This window comes from Giraffa tippelskirchi, chromosome 6 (genome assembly GCF_054371585.1).
Source record: "Giraffa tippelskirchi isolate mGirTip1 chromosome 6, T2T-mGirTip1v1.2.pri, whole genome shotgun sequence".
NCBI lineage: Eukaryota > Metazoa > Chordata > Mammalia > Artiodactyla > Giraffidae > Giraffa > Giraffa tippelskirchi.
Genome location: NC_137280.1, coordinates 23,488,874 through 23,503,554, shown reverse-complemented (window position 1 = coordinate 23,503,554; position 14,681 = coordinate 23,488,874). Strand labels below are relative to the sequence as shown.

At 42.4% G+C, this 14,681-nt stretch overlaps 1 protein-coding gene and 1 long non-coding RNA gene across 2 annotated transcripts in view; both read left to right on the top strand.

The window, feature by feature from the left end:
• Positions 1–4,657, top strand: part of LOC145510896 (uncharacterized) — a 68,954-nt gene extending 64,297 nt beyond the window's left edge. The window contains exons 5-6 of the long non-coding RNA XR_014057289.1: positions 2,841–2,872; positions 3,641–4,657. This is a non-coding gene — a long non-coding RNA (uncharacterized LOC145510896). The remainder of the gene's footprint in view (positions 1–2,840; positions 2,873–3,640) is intronic.
• A 6,326-nt stretch (positions 4,658–10,983) lies between these two features.
• RSPO2 (R-spondin 2) overlaps positions 10,984–14,681 on the top strand; it is a 165,712-nt gene continuing 162,014 nt past the window's right edge. Inside the window, exons 1-2 of the mRNA XM_081503064.1 lie at positions 10,984–11,439; positions 11,828–12,083. Of these exons, the coding sequence (XP_081359190.1) occupies positions 11,990–12,083 (94 nt within the window). The 5' untranslated portion in view covers positions 10,984–11,439; positions 11,828–11,989. The remainder of the gene's footprint in view (positions 11,440–11,827; positions 12,084–14,681) is intronic.

The following is a 14,681-nucleotide window of genomic DNA, read 5'->3' as shown; positions in this document are numbered from 1 at the left end:
GTGTTTCCTATAAATTCAGTTCAGTTCAGTTCAGTAGCTCAGTCGTGTCCGACTCTTTGTGACCCCATGGACCACAGCACGCCAGGCCTCCCTGTCCGTCACCAACTCCCGGAGCTTACCCAAACTTATGTCCATTGAGTCAGTGACGCTATCCAACCATCTCATCCTCTGTCATCTCCCTCTCCTCCTGCCCTCAATCTTTCCCAGCATCAGGGTCTTTTCAAATGAGTCAGCTCTTTGCATGAGGTGGCCAAAGTATTGGAGTTTCAGCTTCAACATCAGTCCTTCCAATGAACACCCAGGACTGATCTCTTTTACGATGGACTGGTTGGATCTCCTTGAAGTCCAAGGGACTCTCAAGAGTCTTCTCCAACACCACAATTCAAAAGCATCAATTCTTCGGCGCTCAGCTTTCTTCATAGTCCAACTCTCACATCCATACATGACTACTGGAAAAACCATAGCCTTGACTAGATGGACCTTTGTTGGCAAAGTAATATCTCTGCTTTTTAATATGCTGTCTAGATTGGTCATAACTTTCCTTCCAAGGAGTAAGCATCTTTTAATGTCATGGCTGCAGTCACTATTTTCAGTGATTTTGGAGCCCCCCCAAAATAAAGTCAGCCACTGTTTCCCCATCTATTTGCCATGAATCCTATAAATTATTAATCTGAAAAGGAAAAATAGTGACTTTAACATGTAAAATCCTGGCAGACAACTTAAACAAGTAGTGGGTAATGAGACAGATCAGCGGCATGTTGCTCTTGATATGCCCTGAGAAGGACACAGCACCAATCTTATAGTATTCCTCCCCACAAAGAGAGGGATTTAATTGTGAGGAAATATCAGACAAATCCAAACCATGGAGCATTCAGCAAAATAGAATCAGTTCAGTCGCTCAGTCATGTCTGACTCTTTGTGACCCCATGGACTGCAGCACGCCAAGCTTCCCTGTCCATCATTAACTCCTGGAGCTTACTCAAACTCATGTCCATTGAGTCAGTAATGCCATCCAACCATCTCAGCCTCTGTCATCCCCTTCTCCCACCTTCAATCTTTCCCAGCATCAGGGTCTTTTCCAATGAGTCAGTTCTTTGCATCAGGTGGCCAAAATATTGGAGTTCAGCTTCAGCATCAGTCCTTCCAATGAATATTCAGGACTGATTTCCTTAAGGATGGAATGGTTGGATCTCCTTGCAGTCCAAGAGACTCTCAAGAGTCTTCTCCAACACCACAGTTCAAAAGCATTAATTCTTCTGTGCTCAGCTTCCTTTATACTCCAACTCTGACATCCATACATGACTACTGGAAAAACCATAGCTTTGACTAGACGGATCTTTGTTGGCAAAGTAATGTCTCTGCTTTTTAATATGCTGTCTATGTTTGCCATAGCTTTTCTTCCAAGGAGCAGGCATCTTTTAATTTCGTGGCTGCAGTTACCATCTGTAGTGATTTTGGAGCCCAAAACAATAAAGTCTCTCACCATTTCCATTGTTTCCCTATTTATTTTCCATGAAGTGATGGGACCGGATGCCATGATCTCAGTTTTCTGAATGTTCAGCCTTAAGCCAACTTTTTCATTCTCCTCTTTCACCTTCATCAAAGGCTCTTTAGTTCCTCTTCACTGTCTGCCATAAGGGTAGTGTCATCTGCATATCTGAGGTTATTGATATTTCCCCCTGCATCTTGATTCCAGCTTGTGCTTCATCCATCCCGGCATTTCGCATGATGTACTCTGCATATAATTTAAATAAGTAGGGTGACAATATACAGCTTTGAGATACTCTTCTCCCAATTTGGAACCAGTCTGTTTTCCATGTCCAGTTCTAATTGTGCTTCTTGACCTGCATACAGATTTCTTAGGAGGCAAAATAGAATGTGTTCTTCAAAAATAACAAGGCCACTGATGACAAAGAAAAACTGAGAAAGAGTTCCAGGCTAAAGAGGACAATGAGGCATGACAAGTAAATGTAGTGTGTGATCCTGGATTCAAGCCCATGCTGGGGAATCAGTAGCTATAAAGGGCACATTGGATAACTGAGAAAATCTGAATACAGAGTATGAATTAAATAAAGATATGTTATCAATGTTAAACTTCCTAATTTTGATAATGTTGAGGTTATATAAGTGGATGTTCTTGTTCTCAGGAAGTATACATTGATGTATTTAGGACTAACAGACCATATTTAAAACTTACACATCAGTGGTTCAGAAAAATATGTATGGCTGTAGAGGTAAAGTGAAAAGTGAATGATAAAGTCAATGCAGCAAAATTTAAATTATTAGTCATGTTTGGAAAAGAGTATGTGTAAGTTTTTTGAATTTGCATCAAAATAAATGTACAAAAATAAGCACTTTTTATTTGTTAAGACAATCCCCATGTATTTAGTTTGTGGTGTTTAACTCTCTTCCCACTTAAGATAAAGTCTCCATAAGGATCTTGTCTTCCTTTCTCATGGCTATATTCTCAGCACCCATAACTGTGTCAATATACAGGACTTCAATTATTATTTGTTGAGTGAATAAAGGAAAAACATACAAAGGCAAGTAATAATAGAATGTATTTCCATGCCTTTCATTTTTTTCTCTCCTAAAGTCTTATGAAATCTTAAGTAAAACAACTTTTTCATAAGGGGAGAAAAACACAGAGAAAGGAAGAGTTAAAGACAAGACAATAACAATAACTGCCTCCCCTCAGCCTTCCCTCTTTGCAGAATATTGGAAAACTTTTCTCTGAGAAATCTGACCAACCCTAGTGAAAATATTTAAATAAATTGTATTTTGATTCCTTCCAGTAAATGCCTCATTCAGGTTACTTATGGTCTGTTTTTACCACACAGGGAAGTTCAAGTTGGCAAGCATCACCAAAGTGGTAAGAATTTTTTTTAAAGATCAGCTTGTTAATCTCTCACTTTTAAATATAAACAAATAGCCAAGAATTATAAAATATCAAGAAAAGTCTCTAAGATGAAAGATAAAGACCAAAACAAACCACAACTTGAAATAAATGAGACTATGTGCAGTAAAGACAATTTTAAAATGAAAGAGAGCTCCTGAAATTTAAAAAAAAGTGAGAAGAGCAATGAAAACTAACTAGAAGACTTAAAGGATGAAGTTGAGGGAATATTCCAGAAAGTAGAGAAAAAATGCAAAGACATGAAAAGTAGGAGAGAAAATATGGGAAAATTAGAGGGCCACTCTAGGATATTTGAACAGTAGGTATTCTCAAATAAAAGGAGGAAAGAAAAATGTGTGTATGGGCTTGGGAGGAATCATACACCAAATAATTAAAGAACATTTATAGAACTGAAAAACATATATTTTCAGGGTTAAAAGGGCCATCAAACTTCCAAAAAAATATCCGTGACAAAGTAGTTTCAGTGAAATTTCAGCCCTTCAGTCTTCTGGGAGTGCGCTACAGACAGGAACATGAGAAAGAATCAGTAATTGGAAAGGTTTGGCCTTCTCAAAGCATTATGGCAAAGTAAAAAGCAATGGAGTCATGTTTTCAAACTACTAAAGAAAAATGATTTCAACATGAAATTTTATACCTTATCCAAATAGTTGTGAGAGTGAAATAAGGACACTTTGGACATAGAAAAGTCTCAAAAAATGTTTACCCTTATACAAAATTTTTCAGGAAACGCCTAGAGAATATCCTCCACCACAATGAAAATTAACCTGGAAAGAGGAAGACATGGGTCATAGGAAACAAAAAACCCGCTAGAGATGAGAGAAAAGAATTCCCAGGAAGTCAGTGAAGGGACATAATGACAATCATGTATCAGCCACAAAGGGTAACTAGTTGAGCAAAAGGACTCCAGAGCCTTCAAGAGGAACTTGAAGATGAAAGATGAAACTGATGGTCTACGTGGGGCAAAGGAACATATTAAGAGGTGATTCAGATAATGTTTGGGTTCAACTTCTGGTAAGCTACAGAAAACTCTGCAGAGGAGACAACGAGGTAATGATAATTTTAGAGAAAATAGAGTTGCCCAGGAAAATAACAGTAGTCCAGTTTACACATGACTGAGCTCTGAAAAACATAGTCAGACACAGTAACATAGCCATTCGATACTGATCTAGCCGTATTGGAAGGATGAGGGTGAGGGAGGTGGAGGATGGTGTTTAGGGGAGAAGCAGGAGGAAAAAGGAATAAGTTCTCATATTTAATAGTGGAAAAATCAACAGATAATACTTATGTCAGCCATGGTTCAGGCAGGAGAGTAAAGTCACTGGGTGTTACAGAAGGAATTATTAGAAGAATTAGACTTTATGTGATTGGGAGAGGAGCTGAAGAAGGGAAGGTCTGGAAGGGGAATTGGAGGGGCAGAGGAGTCACTAATATGTCTGGGAAGCCAGGTGTGCCCCACCACCAGAGTGTGATGGCAAAGAGGGAATTTCTGGGTGGCCTCTGGAAATATACTGCCTCTGCAGCTGGTCATCTAGTGGTGGGACTAAGGGTTCTGGGTCAGCAGGGTCAGAATTCAGAAGAAAAGCAGGATGTAGAGTAGAGTGAGTTTCAAGCTCATACCCACTGTGTACCTAGGCTTCTGTCTATCACTGTATCTTGCTGAAAAAAGACTTCTAGGAAGTTGTGACCACTGTTTCATTTCTGTCCCCCAAATCCCATGTAAACTCCTCTGTTGTTGTTGAATCACGAAGTCATGTCTGACTCTTTTGTGTCCCCATGGACTGCAGCCTGCCAGGCTCCTCTGTCTATGGGTTTTCACAGGCAAAAACACTGGAACTGCTTGTCATTTCCTTCTCCAGGGCATCTTCCTGACCCAGGAATTGAACTAGAGTCTCCTGCATTGGCAGGCAGATTCTTTATGACTGAACCCTTGAAGCTCAAATTTCTCTTTAAGCCAGCTGCCATTCAATATCATTACATAGCAGAGGACTTAAGAAATACAGTTGTTCCCAACTTAACGCAAGTGATAGCATAAACTACAACAATCCAGCTGTTGACAATCTGGCATCCAATACACATGTCTTTTAGCCACATTTAACTTACAAATAAAGATAAACACAAATTTATGTTTCCATAGTACATGGCACAGCTATCCACACAAAAACATATAGACCTGCTTCCCAAAAGAGGCTACTCAAAGTCTCAGGTGTCCCTTTATTCATCTTGGGGTGAAGTCATTCTTTTAGCTGAGTCATACAATTTAAGCTCTGTAGCTTAAATACTGAGATATAAGGTTAACTGCAATTTATACATTTTATGTTAAATAGAGGAATGAAAGTGAAAGTCGGTCAGTCGTGTCCGACTCTTTGCGACCCTATGGACTGTCCATGGAATTCTTCAGGCCAGAATACAGGAGTGGGTAGCCTTTCCCTTCTCCAGGGGATCTTCCCAACCCAGGAATTGAACCCAGGTGTCCGCATTGCAGGCGGATTCTTTACCAGCTGTAAATAGGAATAGGAGATGACAAAATATTGATATTTGATATTTATATCAAATCAAGGAAGAAGTACTTATTGCTGCAGTATGTGTTTCTGCAGCTAGTTATGTGATTGTAGCTGGTATTTATAACTTACTTTTTCCTAGGACTGAGGTAGACAGGACAGACTACTAAAGTCTTATCTACCAGAAAAACCTTAGTTCTGGCTTATAGAAGTAGAACCTGAGTCACCACAATAGTCACAGCCTCTTTTATTTAAAATAATTTTATTTATTTCTTTTGGCTGTGCTGGGTCTTCACTGCTGCGAGGACTTTTCTCTAGTTGCAGTGCACATGGGCTTCTCATCGCGGTGGCTTCTCTTGTTGCAAAGCTCAGGCTCTAGGGCTTCGGTAGTTGTAGCTCCTGGGCTCTAGAGCACAGGATCAGTAGTTGTCCAGGAGTTAGCTGCTCTGAGGCATGTGGGATCTTCCCAGATCAGGGACAGAATCCATGTCTTCTGCATTGGCAGGCAGATTCTTTACCACTGAGTCACCAGGGAAGCCCCAGCCTCTTATCCAACCAAGACTTGAGCCAGTTCAGAACCATAAAATGAAGAGAACTCCTTGAATGAAAAGAAGGTCAGGTCTCTTGAGGAAAGACTCTCACGATAAGTCTTTTTCCCGGTCTTCCCCCACAGGACCTGGAGCTATTTACTCAGATGACTGTGTTTTGGGGAAGGAGAAGTAACTAGACTTTGGTTAATTTCTTGACACCCAAAACGTCAAGAGAAGTGGCTTATGAAGACGGGGTAATTAATAGAGTTTGGGTTTGGGTTCACCTCTCAATGGGCCTAGTGGATCCCATGATTCATGCCATAGTTATTTCCTCAGTTCTGGAGTGAACAATTGGAATAGACATAGTCAGCAACTAGAACCCCTATGTTGAACTAGAATCCCTACGGTCTTCAGTTCAGTTCAGTCCCTCAGTTGTGTCCGGCTCTTTGCGACCCCATGAATCGCAGCCTCCCTGTCCATCACCAACTCCCAGAATTTACCCAAACCTACATATATATATATATAAATTATCATGTGTATAAGGTATGTATTATTAAGTTTTCTGTACTGTTCCAAAGTTAAAGCAGCTTATAAAGATGCATAATAACACTGAAAAATACAACATTAAAAATAGGTGCAAAAAACACAGCAAAGGGAAAATAAGATAGAAATATAAAATGGACCAAGAAATGAGACTAGTACATAAAATGTCCGATCATCTTGTACACTTGTTGATGGTAAACCACAAATTTGCTCCTGAACAGTAACACAGCTCATTATAACCGTAAGTTAAAGACAGGCCAAACACTTAGGAGAGGGAAATCTATTTGTGATGTGGGTGCTGAAAAAAGTTCTAGGAAGCGTATTTCCTGCTGTTAGGGATTACTTGTTCTATTGTTCATCTCAACATAACTAATTGAATGTCCACAAACAGCAAAAAGAGACATTCTCTTCTATTAATGAAAACTGTCTCGTTCTTAAAATAGCTGAGAATCATTATCTCTTGTTATTTAACCAAGTGTAGTAACACTTCCTTCCAGCAACCACATTCATACAAGAAAGAATGGAAATGATACTATTTTAGTTCAAAAGAGTTCAGAGTGCACAAGGTTAAATAAAGGGAATAATTTTAAAACTTCAGGTCAAATCTTGTGCTTTTTTCTTTATGAGCTGGTCTGAGTTAGACTTCCTTTGAAGAGAGCCTCCTGGATCTCTTCCATGAGGATGGAGAACAAAATGAGAAATGGGCCTTATCACATCAGTCTACAGAAGAGTTCTCAAGTGGCAGGACATAGTATTAATATTTGGAGGAGTCAAATATTTACACATTTTTCAAATGTTAAATAAGTGATTATGATGTGGCTTTTAAAAACAACAAATTAGCCTGGATAAGAACTGGTCAGTGACCTGGCTGAAGATCTTTTGTATTAATTTAATTATCTCATACAAAATATAATAAATGAACATAGGCTATCACATGTAACTAGCAAAAGGACATTCAGCTTATATTTAACAGAAAAAAATATACTATCAATATTGATACAATGGCAAAAATGCCATAATTTGTCCCAAAGTTAATAATGGATAAATTCTAAGTGGAAGAGTAAGTACGACACCAACTAATTTCAACAATCAATAAGAAGATTGTGGGAAACTTTAACTCTGAGAATATGAATATCTGATAACAGAAAAGATAAGAAGACTCTAAATCAATTAGATGATGAAAATGAGAGTCAGAGCCAAAATAAACCAAATCTGTGAACATAAATACTTAGCAAAAATTTAGAAAATGTAAACTCTAATGTAGACACATCATACAGTCATGAAACCACTAATATCTTACAGTTTTTAACATTGAAAAAAGTGTCTTAGAAAACTCCCAAATAAAAACTAAAAAGAATGGCATGAAGAAGAGCTTTTTACAAGTAAAGAGACAAATGATAAACCTGGAAAAAGCATTTGCAACCCAAATAGCAAAAGATTATATATATATATATATATATAGTATATTGTACAAAATAAAGTGAGCAAGAGCAGAAAAAGAGGTAAATGATATCTTTGAAAAGTTGATGAAAAAGGAAATACAAATTGCCTAAGCATATTAAAGGTGCATAATTACATTTAAAAGAGATAAAAATTAAAACCATTGATACATCACATTTCGCCTAGGAGTGCTAAAGATCAAAACACATTGGCTGGTTTATAGGGAGATGGGCACTTTCATACACTGTAATTGGGTAGAATCTCTGTGGAAGGCATTCCCCTACACTCGGTTAACCTTCTCTATCACCAGTGAGTGGTATGATGTCAACCTCCTCAGTACACTTCTCTATAAACAGACACCAGACACATGTCTGTTTATAAAGTGAGTTTAAGGAAACCACCATCTAAACTCAGTTTAAAGAAAAAGTCCATTGAGTCTCTATGATGGAGAAACTCTGAGCACTGAGCCTCATCAACAACACTTTCACAGTTTAGAAATGAAAGGATGCAGAAATACGGGATTAAAGTTAATGATAGTTTGGGATCTGTTAGGGGTGTATTTTTTAGTAGCAAAAACATTCCTGGGTTCTTGAAATCAGGAAAAATATTCAGTGAATGGCAAAAAAGGGAAAAAAAAAATTCTGCTTTATCAACAAACTAGTCCAAAGAGATTAAGTGTGAGATCCTAAGTACCCTAAGAACAAAGTATGAATGATTTTTGAAGTTCCTTGGTGTCCTTTAAAAAGCAGAGACAGACCAGGAGAGAGCACAAAGAGAAAGGAATTAGGAATCTTCTTTGCTTCCAGGGTCCGTTCTTGTCTTAACAGCATGAACCAATATTCAGCAGAAGCGATACTATTAAAATTCTTTTTTGTATGTGAAATGGATTTAGGAGTTCACTAAGCTGAAAAGTATCTCTGGTTTAAAAAATGCCAACAGTGCAATCCAAATGATTAAAATTTTGGAAAGTAACCTTTGAAGAAAGAAGATTGAAAATGGTCTGTAAATCTAAGGATGACAGTGGCTAATTCTTATCTTTCTGCAATGAAAACTCATCAATGATGAGTTTGTCCTCACGCTGTTGGACTCACTTCTTGATAGAAATAGAAAATTGATTGTAAATCAAAACATGGTAGGGGTGAAAGAGATGTTGCTCTAATTTCCTAAAAGTACCGACAAGGAAAAAGATACAGAGATGTGTCTAAAACAACCCAGGTGGAGCTAGATCTACTTGGTCTTGTACTTATTTTTGTCTTTAAATATTTTAAAAGACACTGATGATCTCTAATCTTGGGCTATAAAGGCAGAGGGTTTATTTAGAGAGGAGTTTGTTGTAGCATGGATTGAATTCCTTTGGAAGTGCAATGAATTTGGTGTGTGTATGTGTGAGTCTGTGGGAGAAATGGTATTTATGATGCTTGGGGGGTAGTCACTGCAATATCATGTCAAATGCTGGGCCACTCCCTAAACTGAAATGTTTCCAATCACTTCCAAATTCTGTGACAAAAATCAAAGGTTCTGAAAGCTAAGAAACAAATCCGCTCTAGCCATTATGTGCTTAACTCTGTTTGTGCCCTATGGGCCAATCTCAGGGGGTGAATTTTCTCACCTGGGAAATGAGACCAGGGACTTCAACTCAGATTGACTTGGATGGACATACATAAAATGAATAACACTAAAATTCTTAGCCACATAAATGCTGCTTTGTAAATAGTAATGTCTATAAAAATAGTTATGGATTGGTATTAATGGAACAATTAATAAATGTGCTATTTTAATAGTCTTATTGTTTCTATATGATTGTTTCAAATCTCCAAACTTCTGAACATCTTAAACTGAAGGCATAGAGAAATTTAAATGGTACAAAATGCTAGCATAATAATATGGTACTTGTGGTCATATTTGCAAACATTCCTAAACCCCTGGTTAGCAGTATAAATTCTTATCTTTTGCCTAGGCAGTAAATTCATTCCTACAGTAATGACTTCAGAATCTAAGATTTCACCAGAATGAAATTGAATAGCATCAAGAGTATGTAGCACTTCGTTAAACAGAGTATTCCCTAAACTCAAGGCACCTAAAAGTTCAATTCAGGAGATTGCGAGGGTGGGGGAGGGAGGAGGATTATGAATAAGAAGTGTTTCAATAAGAGCTGAACTTGTCTTTGAAGAAGCAAGGCCCTAATTTCTAGAATACTGCAAGCAAGGGATCAAAGGTTTTTGGAAGTTTTTCTGGAGGAGACACAAAGTTAAGAAAGAAGACTTCTAAGGATAAACAAAGGACTGGAACACTCCTTCGCTCCCTAAACCGAGGACGCGTTTTAGATTCAGCTGTGCTAAGACATCTTCCTATAAAACAAAGCCAAGATGTAAGTGTAAGAGTATCAGAGGTGTGGCGTTTTTCGGGATGATATGGGAGAATGGCACTGAAGCGTGTAAATTGTATGTGAAACGAATCGCCAGTCCAGGTTCGATGCACGATACAGGGTGCTCGGGGCTGGTGCATCGGGATGACCCAGAGGGATGGGATGGGGAGGGAGGTGGGAGGGGGGTTCTGGAAGGGGAACACATGTACACCCATGGCGGATTCATGTCAATGTTTGGCAAAACCAACACAATACTGTAAAGTAAAAAAAAATTATAAATAAATAAATTAAAAAAAATAAAAATAAATAAACTCCGCTTTAGAAACAGCAGTCCCCTCTCAGAGCTCGGAAAGGAAGGTCTAGGAGAAGCCATCAGTCAGGTCTTCCCGTAGGAAGGTCGGCGCTGAGGTTGGAACCGGCCCCGGAGCACCAGAGCAGACGCCCTGGGGGTGAAGACAGCTGGGCTGTAGGGCCGGCACAGCCTGGGGGGTGCGCCTCCATCTCAGCCACTCTTCAGTTTAGCTATCTACTCCAGGAAAGCGCAGAGGGAACTCGCCTGGGGTTAGGCTCTCTGGAGGCTATCAGCGCTCTTTAGGACCTCAGGGAAACCCGAGAGATTCTGGCTTTAGGACCCAGGAACTCCAAGGCAGCCCTGACTTAGTTGCCTTGGACCACAGCACCACCTACTTATAGAAGCATCCCGAGCCTGGCCCGGCTGCATCTCCATCGGAAAGTGCGCTCGCCATCCCTTCGTCCTCCCAGGAGCGTTCTGTCCCCCACAGCTTGAAAGGGAGAAACCTTAGCTGAAAAGTGGCTGTGGAGAGAGCCCTGGAAACCGCACAATTGGATACGGATCCAGAGAGTGAGAGCGGGCGTGCCGCTCGCCGGAGGATCGCACTCACCGGCGGGGACGCAGCATCCCAGAGGCTGCAGACCCGCCCGCCCAGCCGCGCTCCTACTAGGCGCGGTCAGTCCGGAGGAACCTCCGCGCGCTTCGAACCCACCGCGGCCGTCCGCACCCCAGAACTGCCACGCGCTCCCTGCGGGTCTCGGCAAACTTTTCCCCAACCCACGTGCTAGGGAGGTGTCGCGCTTCCCGATCCCGGGATGGAGCGCCGCGCCTAGGCACGCAGCACAGCCTGAGACGTAAGTGCTCACGGTAGGCGACCCGCGCCCGCCACCGTGGCCACAGCGCTTGGGTACCCCACTGCTGGACCGAAGGACCTAAGAGCGCGCCTTTAACCCTGCACCCTCGGGGACCGTGGAGCTCTTTTCTTTTCCCGAAGCGTCCGCGCAACGTCCCTTCCCCGGAGTCGGAGCTTGTAGGTCCGCAGAGGTTGCTAATTCATTGATTGTAATCACCTTGCTCTCCAAGTTGCCTGCAGCTGTGCGCTCCGGGTTAAGCCGCTCCGCGGCTCGCGCCAGGCAGTGGGTTAGCTTTCCCCCTCCCTTCCCTTCTTAAAATTGGGACGCGTGAAGAGGCAGCTGCTTCCCTGCGCCTCTCTCCACCCGGCTTCTCCTCCTCGTCTCTCAGGTTCAAGGCGGAGAGATGCCGAACTGACCCGCGCGGCCCCCGTGGCTAGTGGAGGCTCCCCCCTCGGCGTCTTCCCCAACAGCGCGGTCTGCGCCAGCTCCTCGGATGAGCCCTCCAGTTCCCCGACTTTGAGAGGCGTCTCTCCCCCGTCCGACCGCCCAGATGCAGTTTCGTCTCTTCTCCTTTGCCCTCATCATCCTGAACTGTATGGATTACAGCCACTGCCAAGGCAATCGATGGAGACGCAGTAAGAGAGGTGGGTTCTACTCTGCCGGAGCCGCGTGGGGTCGGGGGCGCGCGCAGCGGCACTCGCACCTGGTCTCAGGTGGGCAGGGCCGTGCCCTCCACCCGGTCTTTGGGCTCCTCACTTTTCGGGCCCCGGGGCGCTGCCGAGAGCTCGCTCTTTTCTGTCCTTAGGAGGCGCGGCGAGCCGGGCGAGCCGGGCGTCCTGCGGGCGCTCCGGGCTGAGAGGTGCGGTCCGTACCCACGTTAGCTGTTGAGTTTCTACTTCTGAACTCTTCTCTTTAGGTCTCATTTTTTTTTTTTTTTAACTGGCGTCTTTTTTTTCCTTGTTCTTTTTTTTTGTCTTTTTCTCTTTTTAGTTCTCTCAACTATCTTCCCTGCAGCTCCTCTTTCTCTATCTTCGCCACCCACGTGCGCCCCAAACCCTGTCTCCAGATGGTTTTCGACACGGCCTACCTACAAATATGTGTGCGTGTGTGTGTGTGTGTCTGCGCGCGCGTGTGGGCCAGAAAGCGCGAGCGAGAGGTCTGGGGAGGGGTATCAAGTCGTTGTGGAGGATCTGCATTTCCAGGAAAAGAGCAATACTGTCTTCTTCTGGACCCTAAGACGAGGTGGGAGGACGCACTGAACTTGGTATACTGAGCAGCAACTCGTAAGCAGGTTGTTTGGGGGAACGCTCGCTGGCAGAATGATGTTTTGGAGACAGGCCCGACTTTGCCCTCTGCGTTTACTTCCCTCACAAGCAGCTGTTTCTGAGGTTCCTGGCCTCGGTGACATTCACTTCTGGCTTTTTAGCCGCCTCTCCCTCTCCATCACCTGTGTGCGCTGCCGGAAGGCCAATGGAAGCCTCTAGAACGGTTTCAGAGAGCTAGCTTCCCCGAAGATTTAGTGCGCCCGTGTTTGAGTCCTGCTGCAGCTGCAGCTAATCTAACTTCATTTTAGGGGAAGGGCTGCTAAACACAATTAAGTCTCCTGAAGGATTTAAACACAAACCACAACACTCCCACCGCCAACACACACACGCTCACTTTGCACTCCTGCCTCGTGGAAGGCGGACAGCAGCTCCCCAGAGCTTATCCATCTTGGTCTAGCAATTTGGACTTCTGCGCAGTTAGAATTTGTCCTGAGGTTGACAGATTAGGATTTTTCTGGGATGTGAACGGCTCGCTCGGCCTGTGATGTGGGTTGTTTCTAATTCGCTTTATGGAATCTCCAGTCCTGCATCCAGGTTTTGGAGAGAGCTTTTTGCGCCCTTATTTTTCCAAAGCTTTTCAGGACGTCGTTAAGCTGTTCTCACCTACCCGCAGGGCTGAAGGTTGGCCGGCCTGAGGGCAGAGCCCAGGACAGCTGGTGGTGTGCGATTTCCGCAGCCCTGCTCTGCAGTTGACACCATGGAGCTGTGCTTAAAAAGGACACCCCTTTCTCCAACCCCCGGTTCTCTTACTCTTGGTCTCTCATTTCTGATATTTGGAAAATGCTTATCTTCACAAGTTTTTCTGAATAAATATATTAGGGAGGAGTTTCTTCCCAGAGGCCGTGAAAGTTTGATATTGGTATGTCTTGCAAAAGTCCCTTTCCATCTCCTTCACCTCCCCTTTCCTCCACCCCAGTGTTTTCTTTCCAGGTATCACTTGGTAGAGCTGGCAAGTTTTGATTACACTGTGGTCAAAGTGTTCCGAGAGGTTCCCCCCACCCTCCTCCTTATAAATAGAGGTTGCAGTCTATTTGATTGAAAAGACTAATGCTCAACACACAGAAAGAGCTAAAATCCCTTGCCAAATTCTTGTTTATTAAATGACTTGCTAATTCAGCGATGTCTTTCTGATCCACACTGTTACACTGGGGTTGAAGGGGGAGGAATCGAGCTTGTTGCTTTAGTAGAACTTAACACATAGATGCTGTTTGGTGGAGCATGGCTTTACAGCACCCCTGCGGCCAGAAGCGATACTGCATGCATTTATTGGCAGTGCCATCTCCCGAGTTCTGCCTTTGCTTCCTTAAGTATCTGATGCAAAACCTATTTGTTTCAAAGCTGCTTTAGCAAAATCTCATGGCAGTTACTGCTACATCCCCAAGTGCTGACGTTTAGAAACCCAATTCTAAAGTGTGCAACTTTTGCCACTATAGTAACTTTTGCCAGACAAACCTTTCAATTTAATAAAATTCAAATGCTTTCAAACTACATAGAAACTAGTAAGGTTGTAAAGGAAAAAAAAATCGAAGTGTGTGTGTGTGTTTCTCTTAACAGATGTCCCTTCCTGAACCTCAAGCTGCTGGCTAAAATAACTTTGGTCCTTAAAAGTGACCACACTATCTGTGCCAACAAAAGGCGTACTGTGTTTTTAATTAAAAGTGGAACTACTTAAAGGGCTGGCTAGACAGTGTAGGGTGATAGTGGCTTTTCTGCTTTGCAAGGAAGCTTAAGGATTGCATTGTGAGAGTATTGAAATGAATAGAGATCTAACTCAGGTTGTGTGAATTGTCCCTCTTCACAGGCTTAAGCTGGTTTTAATTGATCTCATGTCCGCTGATTGATCATACACCAATTGTTGCGCATACCAAACAATTGGCTTTCCCAAAGGAGATTGATTTAAATTAGTTCCTTGGTGAA